The 14055-nt window shown below is 34.0% G+C and overlaps 1 protein-coding gene across 2 annotated transcripts in view; it reads right to left on the reverse strand.

Moving 5' to 3' along the window:
* The window catches only part of LOC123707334 (zinc finger protein chinmo), a 48221-nt gene that overhangs the window by 5284 nt on the left and 28882 nt on the right, over nt 1–14055 (reverse strand). For both annotated transcript variants that reach the window (XM_045657319.1, XM_045657318.1), the window contains exons 3-6: nt 2984–3207; nt 1384–1700; nt 1017–1219; nt 342–521 (exon numbers count right to left, since the gene is read on the reverse strand). In XM_045657319.1, the coding sequence (XP_045513275.1) occupies nt 342–521; nt 1017–1219; nt 1384–1700; nt 2984–3207 (924 nt within the window). The remainder of the gene's footprint in view (nt 1–341; nt 522–1016; nt 1220–1383; nt 1701–2983; nt 3208–14055) is intronic.

Raw genomic sequence — 14055 nt, forward strand, 5'->3', positions numbered from 1 at the left:
TTTCTTTCTATGTGCGCATTTAACATTCCCTCGAACGGTGATGGAAAACATCGTGAGGAAACCGGTCAGCCTTAGACCCAAAAAAGTCGACGGCGTGCGTCAGGCACAGAAGGCTGATCACCTACTTGGTTATTAGATTAACAAATGATCATGAAACAGATACAGAAATCTGAGGCCCAGACCTAAAAAGGTTGTAGCGCCATTGATTTGTATACGATATATTAATGACGTTCATAAGTACATGTTTACTATGAATAAATTTATTTGGAGTTTATATATGTCGACAGATCTCGTTAGTGTGAGTAACAGATCTATTTGAAGCTAATGAAATCATTTATTACCGTCAGCTGTAGCGATCCCACCAGACTTGCTGGTGATGATCTTGGGCGGCCAGAGGTCAGGGCTGGGTTTGGGTGGCGAAGTCTGCGGGTCGTGGTAGTTAGTGGTAGGGATTGGCGCCGGGGGAGATGAGTTGTTATACCCACCGCCGTGATATTCGTTCTCGTTCTTTATCCGTAAATCTGGAACATCAGCATTTATAGTTAGCAATAAAATAAAAATTAATAAATAAATCAAATGAAACTTAACTAAAAGAAATGTCTACTGTAGTTTTTATTGATTAATAGAAAACCTTTGGTCAACTTCGTATCACCTACATATATTTGTGTACTTAATTAAGAAGATTGGACCAATTAAGAGATTGGAACTCCTACTTCGGCTATGAACCATAAATTTCTGAAGCCATCTCAAATGCATAAATGCCATATATATTTGTTTATATCTAAAAATACAAAAGATATCATATATTTTCCCAATAGGAACAGATTTTATTTGAACATCCAATTGTCCCATCTTCTTCTTTGCACCTCGCCTGAACTTCCACAAATATTTCAAGATCACTAGCCCAATTGGTCCAGCCCTTTATTAGTTTTAGTGAAACAAATGAACAGCAATTAATTTTTAAATATATAGTTTGTATAATGGAAAAAAATAACAATTTTAATTCTCTAAAGTACCTTCGGCACCCTGATCCGTTGGTAAGCGCTCCATTATCTCTTCTTTAACTGATGAAAACCGTTCGTAGCCATTGTTCTTTATAGGGTTAGCGACGCTGGACGTGCAATCTGGATTCTCTTCATACTTCACGCTCGCCCCTGGTGATGATCGCGTATCTGGTTCATCAGCTACGCTGCCGCAATGTGATGATGATGAGGTTTGTCTGAAATTAATGGGTGATATATAGGAATGGTGCGAGATTATGAGGGATTGGAAAGGTAAGTTCAGATAAGAGGGTGGGGCGGTGACAATCTGATCACCGACTTATGAAACCAATTAACTTGGAAATCTAGAAGCCAAGGGGCCAGTGAATAATTAGCTTTTTACCTGTAATTCCTAGTCAGTGGGCTCTGCGAAGGCGATTGCTTAGGTGGTGCAGGCCGTCTATGCGACGAAGAATGCAAGTGAGCTTGGGGCGCATACCGTCCCATCCCACCACCACTTCCATGTATGGGTATGCCGTATGGTGGTATTATTGGGGCAAATGTAGTAGAGTGGGATGATGGCGACTCCTGAACCTCACAATTGCCGGATCCGGAAACTGGGCTGGTCTTGACACGGGTTTCGACACGATCGCTAGACACCTGCTGGGTCTGATGCTTCATCCATGCGTCTTGGGACATTTCCATTGACAAGCCTTTAACCTGGAATTTTTGTCATAATATTTAATAAGTGAAATGTCAAGTCTAGCTAAGTTATGTGTACCAGTATTGTCACGTATCTGTAGCTGTGTTTATACAAAGCAGCGACTACTTCTGATTTGGATTTGAAGGTACAGAAATAATATCAGGTTAAGATTTTTTGTATGAATAATGGGGTGTGGCTGCGTCATGGAGACGGCCATGTGTTGTTCTTGAACACGTTTATGTAACGCGTTATAATCTATCGATTTTGACGACAGTTAAACGTCAAAAGTGGTACTAATTGTAAATCTACGCAGCAAAATAACCTCAAAATGGCGGCGCTTCCCCCTCCACCTCGCGTTACTATACTCGCTTATCGTTATGAAGTCTTTGATCTGAAGCTATCCTGTTGTATAATTTAATTTGGGATAAATGCGAATCTGCGTCGTGAAACTGTATCCTCCGATTTTGTTCTTTTCGTAATACAACAAATATTTGTATAAGTTTAATAAAAACGTAATGAATTATTGAAGGATTTTCTATTTTCTTAATAAAGACACTTGCATTTTTATACGCAAGGGTTGAATTGGTTAGCAATTCGAGACATATACTTACTATGTCTATACTACTGTAAAGTAAATATAACCTCGTTTTAGACCACCTTATAGATTCGTCACCCTAAGACACACGAAACTACATCAAGATAAGAATATTATGAAGTGTAACGTTTCAGGCACTTGATATTTTGTTTACTATGTGAGTAACTATTCTAGGTATACATCTTGAAGTATTGATAATTAACATTTAGTTTTTTATAAAATAATTATATCCTGAAAGACTAGGGATGTCTCGCGGAGTATTCAGCGTTTTTTACGAGGTGTATAAAAGCTAGATTTCCATTATTAACGTACAAAACGTGAGTTTGAGCGTTCATTTGAACCTTCCTTCATTTTAATTCGTTGACAATCATGTCAAATTAAACAAGCCGAAATTTTAGATATTTAGTTTTTTCGTGTCTTTTAAAAAACAATTTTAAAATTAAGGTTTTGAAGATCACTTTCATACTCCGTTCCTTTTAAATAAACCAACCAATATTTCGAGTAATTAAGAAGATTAAGAAGCGATACTCTTCGCGCTCTTTGTTCTTTCTTCTGCGCATTCTGAATGTCACACTCTTTATTAGACCAGAATAAATCTAAGCATACGAGTTTATTCGTACTTTTTTATATAATTGTATACAATTATTATTTTTATATCTCAATCGCAAAATCGCAGTTTGTCTTCATGTATTGCTAGAAAGTTACCTGTAAATTAGCCCCGCTTTTGAGGAAACTGGAGAGAGCATTTTGGCTGACATGCACTTCGCCCTTGTACATAAACTCCAGAAGGGCCTGCATGTTATCTGCCGAAGTGGCTTCGAGTATGACGTAACAGGCGCCTGCATGGCTGGGAGGGGCGGAATCGAAGAGCTCTTGAAAGTGTTTACTACAAGCCGCCAGAATCACTTTGTGTGCTTTGAACTGCCGACCTGAAATTACAATAGATTTATAAATTTAGAATCCAATTTTTTTTTTTCTTATATTTTTAATTAATATACTTAAATGAGGTATAATATATATGCTTAATAATGGCGTTTACGCGACCTAATGCTGGATGAAAAGCACTCAAAAGTCGAGTTACGTAAATAATGTAATAAATTTACCTATACCTATACTTACCTATATTTAAGAGGTGAAAATCGATACTATAAAATAATGTAAGTTAATACAGCGAGAAACTTCTGCCAGCGTTAAAAGTACGCTGCCACAGGGACCAAACCGTTTAAATTTGTTTTAATTTTCTTTTTGAATATTTTTTTTATTATGTAGGTTAAGAAAATTTTAAATACTGTATATTTAATTGTTATGTTCAGGTTTTAATAAACGATTAAGAATTAGCCAAGAATAATTATTATAACATCAATAAAATTTATAACACCTAATAATTAATATACGATGTAAAGCTTATGTTAGGATTTTCGTAGCTATCTACGAAATAAAAAGGGAATTATTTTTAAATAGTGTAAAATCGATATAAAACGAAGACGAACGAACGACTCGTCCCGTTTGACAATCAAATTTGGTCAAATCGATTGGTCTACAGCATCTTTAATCCTCTACGCATAGACATGAAACGTTATATATATATATGTATACATTCTCACTCTTATTATTGATACTCTTTAGTTTACATTCTCACCGCCCTGATACTCTTTTGTTCTACATTGTCAACGCCCTGATACTCTTTTGTTTTACTAACTTACCGCCCAGATACTCTTTTGTTTTAGATTCTCTCCGCCCTGATACATATCAAGTCAGTTCTAACAGAAGTAGACCTATTCAAATTTAAGTAATAAACAATTTTATGATGATTTTCGTAGACCGTTACTGAAATTTTTGCAAAAGCGCAACTTAAACGTCACGGCAAGCATGTACTTCACGTTTTCTTTGTAAAAACAAATATTATTAAGATACTAAAAAACTAATGTTTATTTTTGTATCTTTAGACCAATTTCAAAGACACTTTCACAATTCGCTACATTATCCCGTAGTATATGCTATATTTACTTCGTTTGAACGAAGTTCGGACACTAGTTCCATCTGTGGCGCAATGTATATATAGCATATGAAAAATTTGTAAGTATTTTTTTTTAATTTATGAAAATTTCGAATAACTTGAAAACCGAGAGTCCGCCTGAGTACCCACAGGTATATTATCCGTTCATTAAGCGCAACTTCACGTATCTGACGTGTTAGATTCGAAATCTTATCATTTAATTGCGTTGCTCTAACAACCTTGACCATTCATTGCCGCTGGATAAATACCCTAAAAATCATTGCCACTCATAATTTATGCCTCAATTGCCTGAAGGTTTACAAATTTAAATACATTGCATAATTAATTATCTATGAATATTATTCATTTCGTGGACCGAGTTTCGTACAAATATCTCGATACTTCAAGGAATCGGTATTAAGCAGAGTTTGTTTTCAACAGTACAATCTCGCATCCTAACATTCTTCGGTTACGTCGGCGTGGTGTTCAGTCCATAGAACGCCTTGTCGTCCAGGGGAAGGTGACCGCGCGGAAGGTTACCTACGCGTTGGACTGACCAGATCAAGTCTGCCGTAGGAGGTACACTCAATGAGTGCAGCAGGATGACCTCTAATAGGCAACGATAGCGCAACGCCGTGAAGCGCATCACATCTGCCCCTTTTAATACCACTACTACATAGCGATCACGACCGCTCTATCAAGAGTGTGCCGGATAAGAAGATTATTTACTTTACGCACGAGGCTCTTAATACCTTGTACTCTGATCTCACGTGTTGGTCCAGTGGTCGACTGCAGATCAAATACTGAGGTATTTTTTATTTATTTAGACAGTCGTGTATAAAGGTTATAAAATAGATAAGGATAAAAGTCTTGTTAGAAAAAATTATACTTACTACGAGTCTAATGTTATTTAGAAAGTGCGACGACGCAATTAGAAAAACGTTGTTATATTATGCATTTGGTTGTTAATTTGAATATTTATTAATCGGTGATGACGTCATACCGCGGAACTAACTCAGCCTTGTACCTACGCACTGTTAATCTGGTACCTATAAGTAATGAGATTTGACGAAATATTATTGTAACAAAGTATGCTTTGAGGCTTCTGTATTTCTATGAAGACATTTAGGCTCTATCTCATCAATACTACATATATGTATACAAAGCCTTATATACTTTTAAAAATCAAAACCGTTCAGTTGTGAGACGACGGACGTCGAAGTAATTTTTTTCCATGTAGTTCGTGAAAGTGAAAATAATGTACACTTTTATTGTATGTTTGTTTCTGATTCAATATAAATAGTCTTAATTACAGTAACTAGTTCGTAAATTTTAACTCTGGAATCCCGGGCAAAAGCTATCATGCGCGTGTTATTCGCTCTTCCGTTTTGCGCCTTTCTCGATCGATTCCAATATTTCCTTCTTGGATACCATTCCGTAATGTTCCTACTCGATATTTCTTTACTACCTTGCAAATAAATAATGTCTAGTCACTATTTGTTTACTAAATTACACAAACAAACATGCAATTTTTATAAATAGCAAAGTCTGCAAAGCAAAAACAAACTCGCTTTTTGTCCCAATTCTTGTAACTCACAATTAATATATGAATTATGTTCTAGCTAAATTGCATTATACGCGGCAATCTAGGTTATGACCATAGATTACTCAATGATTTTTGTTATATGTGCCTGACATACGAGTAAAATTCAGAAACGAGCGACAAATGGGAGGGCCGTACGTCAAAAACGTTTTGAATTGTTAGGGCTGTGGACTGGTTTACTTATTGCTATATCTGCGCATATATAAAGAAAAATTATGTAATTATACGATAATGTAACTACCTAAATTTGATTGATTGTTATTGAAATATGCAAAATTAAATGCGCGCCAATGCGTTTATTTGGTTTAATTTCAGGTTAGGATTCAAAGATAAATTAATTTGTTTTTTAATGTGAATTAATGAACGCCATAACTTACGGATGTCAAACTTGCGACGAGCAAAACCAACAAAACAAAAAACTAGTAGTTTGTCAACGCAGCATGGAAAAAATCATGCAAGACTATGGGATCGATGGACATCTTAAAATATAAGAAAAAAGCAAACGTCAGTGTCAACAGACAACTTGACCAAAGTGGTTGCTAATAAATTTATTAATTTTACTATGATTTAAGAATACTACTGTTTTATAAGATGTAAGTTAAGAGGTCAGCGAATAAAGGGCTTTTATTATTATTATTAAAATGAATAGAGGGGGAAAAGGCAAAGAGATCACACGAAAAAAGAAAAAAAACAGAATGAAAGAGTAAGTTGGAAAAAGTTGGAAGAGGCCCGTGACGGGGTTCCGATTGACGGTCAGAGGATATAGCATGAAAAAAAAAACATTTAAAAAATGACACAAATCTAGGCTAATTTTTTTTTATTTAGAAAATTAAACTGGCTTTTATAATTACTATTATAATATAAATAGAAAATGTAACTGTGAACCCCAAACGTGGAAAACGATAATAATTTTCTTAGAATTCTTTCAACCTTTAGAATCTCACATTTTAATTTACGATTAGGTACATTACTAGCTGATGCAAATGTTAAATAACGTTAAGAATATAATGATTAAAAACTAGATCAATTTCTGAAGACAATAGTGCACTTTGTCTAGCACAAAGCAATTGCAGCAAATTTTCCGTTTCACTGAAAATATTGAATAATAGACACTTTTTGTTAAGGAAACAAGACGTTAATAGGTTTTTTGGCATTGAACCTTGGTAATGGTACCAACTAGTGTAAAGGTCAACGACTTTTGAAATCGAGTTGAGAATGAAACCTTCCTCTATATAAAATTGAAACAGTTATGTTAACAATTCTGAATATAATATTTATAATTAGTAATAATTGCACATATAGATTACCCTATCAAGCCAAGCACCACCTGTCTTCCTAAAATTCTTATGCACCCTATGTAATATACATCATTTTTAATTTAAAAAATTTAACTGTTCACCTTAAAAACCTTATAATTTAAGGTTTAAGGGAGAAATCACTAGGAACTTCTTCACAAAATACGGTATATATATATATATATATATATTATCGGAATATACGGAAATATTTAAATATAAAAATTGAAATTCCAAATAATTTTTAAAAATTTGAAATAATACCCGTTACCAATCACATTGCCCACATATTACAAAATATACGTCCAAAAAAATAAATAAATAATTATTTTAAAAAATAACTCGAGCTATAACTCCCGTATGTCAATGTTCAACGACATTTTAAGGATTCAGACTGAGAAAGTCACGTTTTTGATTAACCCAAAGATTTTTACGAGTTAAATGGAGGTTAAATAACCATTCCCCTTTTCAAAAAGTATAAACTTTTTTATATAAAGGGCACATTATTTGGTCTGCTTTGGCAATCTGCACGTGAGCCAACGCGTACTGTCGACAAGCGAGTTTCTGTCGCTCTTCAAGGATAACCTAATTTGTATTAAGTATTATTATTTACGGCTAATATTTGTAATATACAATACACAGATAGGAAGAAAACTACATCGGTATTGAAAATCGCTTTTTAAAATAACCAGATATAATAATATAAAATAAATTTAGTACTAGTATTTGAAGAAGTCATTTCGTGTTACGAATTTGAACAGAAGGAAAAGCTGAAACTTGTCTGGTAATCTAAATTAAATCTCTTTTAATTCTACACAATTTAATAAAAATCTTTAGTTTCATTAGGAATCGAAGAAAAGGGGCTTTGCCTCGTGCATTCTACCTAGAATTGTGCAGGCAACCTTATTGAGGAGTAAAGAAAAGTAGACTAGGAACATTACCCAATGGTACGCAAGGGGGAAAAGGATTAAAAGAAGACAGTGTCATGGATGAGATACGGGACAAGACAGTTACTGCCCGATGACACTGAGTATTTTTACTTTTGCTTACTAATAACTATAAATACTGAGTAAATCCTAAAACAGTTTCAGACATTTCGGATTTATATACAAAATATAAAACAACACAAAAAATTTATTTTACATACATCACCTACTGATAAATATCTAATTGAAATTATGTCAAATATCGTATTAAAATTATATCAAACGTATCCTTTAACCTGTTGCTTCACATCGAAAGACGCAATTCATAAGATTAAAAATTCGTCCGTGACACACTCAAAGACACCGACAATGTACACGAAAATATTTTGAATGATAAATGCATAACCAAAGACACGCTATGCTTAAGAATCAGGCGTGCTCTCTATAATTTATTTATGGTAATTTTCTTCATTCAAATCAGAGGTGAGAGGTTATCAGACCTGGCTGGCTGATAGAACTTAAGTGTATGAAAAATGCAGTTTCCACCAATATTTAAAATACATACAGAAATTGACTCGACATGTAGATCAATACAGTTTAAGTAGCCGCGTATTCCAGCTAAACTGTTTTAAAGGTAAGATCATTTTCTTCGCCTAAGACTTTTTCTCCTTACGAGGCCCTTTCATCTTTCTCAACAAAATGTTCACTAACGTCAATACTCTATGTCACGTCATATTACATACATTCCCTAAAAATCTTAAACGACATTCTGTCAACCCATAGGCCTGGTTGGTACAGAAAATTCTTGTACAACAATATTTAAATTATGAATTGTGTAATGTAGAAATTAATGTCAAATAGAGTTAACATGTCAAAAGAACGACTGGCTGCTGGACGCCCGTCCGCCACTTAGAGTGGATAAAGATTTTCTATAGGCGAATATATAGTTTATATTATGATAGATTAATAATCAAATGATTAAAATAATACAATCTGTGAACACTACTTAGCTATGATTATCACTCAGTAGCGGTCTTCTCTGGGAAATACGATCTCCAACAATAAGAGTATACTCCTCTCTAAAAGGCTGGCTATGCACATGCTAACATGAGTGGCCATGGGCTGCGGAAGCTGCTTTTTGAAGCAGCAAAATACATACAAAAACTAACCATTTGGTTGCTTAGAGATTCGGTAACGATATGTTGCTATCTTTAACATTTAAAAATGGAAACGATAAATATTAAGGTCTGTCTGAAGGTTTATGGTCCAAACATGACCTAGAGTTATTAATTCAATCTTTCTAATTACCAAAATAATACTAGACTATACATTACATGTTCCAACATTAAAATAATAACCAAGATTAGAATTTCGAAAGACTTTTAGTTTGCAAGTTCAGATTTTTAGGCAGGAGGCTCGCAAGTCTGCCCTTAGTATTTGCACGCTCTTTTCTTGAACCTGATTCCAATTGGTTCGGAAATACTTCAGTGGGTATTACAGTTGTTGTACGGCGGACATTGAGTTGATTAGGGGATTTATTGTTACATGCTTCTTAATTTTTTATTTTATAGAAGTGGAATTTTCAAGCACAAACAGAGCGGTAAGTATTAGCTTATACGAAATTCACGCTAACTGTCGACATAATCTTTAAGCTACTTCAGCATTCTCTTACAGCACGAGAATGGCACTGAAAAATATAAAATTGCCAATCGTTTAACCACTAAACCAAGAGATAAACGACCAAAAACCACTTCCACACGATAGCTAACAAGGAAATAGTTCGGCATTGGCCGACGCAGCTTGCAACACCGACATTGACCTCATTTCGAGACCTACTAACTTTTATCTAACGTTATTAATATACGGCGTTAGGGCCACTGTTGTACGTAATTTATTTTACAGCGGTGGAATTTTTCGACTAATTGCATCGTTTAGAGTGAAAATAAAGCGCGCTTACAGATAAACATAATTTTATGAGTTACCGTGTGTTGTCACCTTTTAATACAATAGTTCTAAGACTTTGAGAACAGTATAACTTGTGGTTAGACTTAACTTAGATACATTTCTGTTATAAAATACTTATTTGCTGAAATAAAATCGGAAAGAATCAAGTCGATGAAGTAGGTTATTGACCAATTAATATGGTTTTTTTTTGCTTAAACATAACAAAATTAACATAAACACCAAAGGCTGCTTGCCTGTTAAAATTATTATCAATACAATATTCTTTAATATGCTAATAGCGCCATCTATTAATTTGTAGCCTTTACTAATACTAGTCTATTGTCTATGTATTAAGAAAATAAATAGTTAGCCTTTGAATAACATCCAATACAAATTCCTTACAGCCTTGGGGTAGAGAAAAAATATATATATGTTTTTATAAGCAATCCCATTCCAGGAAGACCAACAAAATATATTTTAAATGTACAATTTTCGGGTGTTATTTTGTGATTTGAATTTAAAATGTTCATTAGAATAATTGTATAATACACTAGATACTATTACGAAAATATTCAATTGTGTTCAAAAAGTCCTTCATGCATAATAAAATATGTGACAAACAAAACAAGCAACTCTATTGTTATAGTATAAGTTAAAAGTAATTTAATATAAAAAAGTATATAATCACATTCAATGCATATGCAATTTAAATATCAAAAGAGGTACACCTCAATGGCCCGGGGTCATATGATGTTATGTTATATGAAAATATTAATAGATACCTGAAAGGCTAAAGGACAAGCAAATAGGCATTGGAGGCTTTTACATATGGGATTGAGACCCACAAAACAATAAAGATACTATTTACTCAAATATGAATAGTTATTAACGGGATGGGATAAGGTTATTATAATTAGATTAATTAGAAATAATATAATAATAGCCTTTTATTTCAGATATACTTAATACCATTACATTCTCTCACTTATCTTTAGGTATCTGTGTGCCCTTATTATATATATATATTATTAGCATAGTCCTCCCAATCCCGCCATTTCTGTCCATGCTGTGCCACTCTCTGCCTGGACATACTGTTTCCCTGATTTGGTTTATCCACCTTCTAAGCCAGTTTATTTATTTATTAACAAGTTTTTGCATTACAATGTAAAAATTGAACATAATTAAATGAGAAGGAGGGAAATTGGCAAGTTTAGTGCTTTTGCAAGAGGCTCACCTGATGTTAAGTGATGCCGCCCATGAACACTCACATTGCCAGATTAATAAGGCTCGCAGGTGCGTTGCTTCCCTTTCAAGAATTGGTACACTCATTTCTTGAAGGACCCTAAGTCGAATTGGTTCGAAAATACTTCAGTGGGCGGCTGGTTCCACATAGTGGTGGTGCGTGGCAAAAACTGCCTTAGAAAACGCTCAGTTGTGGAACGACGGACGTCGAGGTGATACGGATGGTATTTTGAATTTTGCCTTGACGTCCGATAATGAAACTCAGCTGCGGGTATTAAGACCGAACAACTAACTCTTCTGAACACTCTTTTCTTGCTCCACTTTTCTAATGTACACTATTGTAATTAAGGGAATTTTAATTTTCTGAGATTCTTTAACTTCAACTTCTATCTACTACCAACATATCTTTCTAAAACTAAACCATTACTCACAGATTTTTACGATGGCCGTATCGTTGAAATCGATCAAAGATATACAAAAAGATGTTCCGGCGATGTGTTTGTCGATTATGGTTTAAACGTGCATTTTTTAATTGAAATTATGTTAAAAAAATATATCGTTCAGCCGTTCCACTATGCAATTAGTAATTTTTCCACGCCAACAGATGGCGCTATCATAAACATTAACAAAGTAACTACCAATTATAAATATAATATAATTTATTAATGTGTTGGCGTTTAGTAAGGAGTAGTAAACTCTTGTATTTAAAACGTTTTTGAGGTTATTTCATAATACTTAGCTCGCAATATGTATTTCATTGAACTCTGTTGATATTTAGTAATTATCAGAACGCCTTTTAAAAATTGCATTGCAATTAAATGTCGCGAATTCAAAGACTTATCCACTACATAAAAGTTGGAAATGCCTGACACAATTATGAGCGCCATCATTCATTTTGTCGGGTGTGTAATAAAACGCGCGAAGACGCGGTGTTGCAATTAATAAAAAAATAAGTAAAAATAAAAAATAAGCTTTATCGTCCAAACTAATAGAAAATTATCTCATGTTAATTAATTTTGTTAATTATATTTTAAAAACATTACGGAATATTACATTACGATATAGGCGGATACTATTAGCAGTATAATGACGAATTAATATAAAGAGAAGCACCCCGAAATACAGTTCCCGGGGCGCAGTCGCAAGCAAAATCTAGTTTATGTAAGTTATTGATCACATGACTGTACAACGTATATATCTGAACATTGAACAGGATGCAAGTGTTCAGGGGGTGGGGATTGGGGAAGTCGACTAACCCCGTTTTCAGCTCACTCACACTTTCAAACGAATAAATCGTGTTAGGGTTGCCACTTGTTTTTAAATAAGGTTTAAAGTAGGCTCAATGTTTATTTAATTTGTGTATTGTCTTTATGGCCAATTCAGACCAAGTTCAACTCTAAGGCTTGTGGAATAAGGACTCGCCTTTCGACCTATAGGGATCCTGGGCCAGTCTACCACTGACTGAAGGTCCCAGGTTAATGAAAATAGCAGTGAAGGACTAATTTGTTACGCTATGCCAACGAAATTTATTTAGATATTTTGAAATTAAAAAAAATATTTTGTCAGCCCTATTTCGGCGTCTGTGTGCCGCCCAAATTCAAGGTCGGCGTAGGTGGTACCCCCTAGAGCGAGACAGCAAGTCCCCAAAGTGCAGGAAAATCGATCTTGCACGAGGCAGGGTTCTGAAAACTAGGTGAATCATGGCTTTCGAACACGAGGGAAAGCGTTTCGGCGGCACTTTTAATAATTTTGAATTTCGACGATATATCGAACTAACGATATTTTAGATTCTTTAGACATTATAGGTATATTTAAACGCTTTAGGTTTCAAACTATTTGGTCAACAGTTACCACTATTAATAACTAATATGGCGGCCGACTATTAATATATATTTACAGGGAAGTAGTTCCGACTACTATGTTATACTATATATGTATGGTATGTTATGCGTATCATTGGATGTGATTGTGATAACTTGGAAGGTGACGAATTTCGAGACCACAAATTGCTATGGGTCGGGATAGATCTAGAGAAGTGGGAGAGGCTGGGGGTTACATCTAGTCCTGGATAGCCTCCCAATTAAAAATTATAAAATAAAGATATGTATTCACGTAAATTACATTAAAGAAAATAGATATCAAGTAATAAGTCGTTCAAATAATAATCACTAGTCTAAGTCTTATTTTTCTTTTCGATAATGCCTACCTTTAAATTCCAAAAGATTTAACTTGCATGTCCTTGTTTTATCGCAATAATCACAGTCAATCACAATTTGGTTTAAAATCATGCACACCTCTAAAAATAAGCTTTAAACATGTCGAAGGTTTTTTAGTTCACACTTATTATGGTACACAAATCATTTTTTGGAATGTTAATGTTTATATCGACACATACAATATATTATATATTAGATTAGAAATAGTTTAAATTTCTGAAAACTTTGGATCCAATCAAGAATATAACACGATCTTATAACTTAACGGATAACTACTAAAATCTAAATCTGAAATATTTCTCATTGGTTCAATTCTTCTAGAATTCAACTACCAATCATCAATTCTGAACGACGAGGCCGCTTATCAAAAAAATCCTAATAAATATTTTAACTAATATTGGGTAACTTATTTCATATTTACTTAAATTGATAATTAATAATGTAGTTTTTAATAATAACAATTTTTTTTTATTGATACAAATAGTGAAGGATCTTAGATCAAATTATATAAATTGTTGTTTTGACTGACGTCAACTATTTTACGTCACATTGTCA

This window comes from Pieris brassicae, chromosome 3, assembly GCF_905147105.1.
Source record: "Pieris brassicae chromosome 3, ilPieBrab1.1, whole genome shotgun sequence".
Lineage (NCBI taxonomy): Eukaryota > Metazoa > Arthropoda > Insecta > Lepidoptera > Pieridae > Pieris > Pieris brassicae.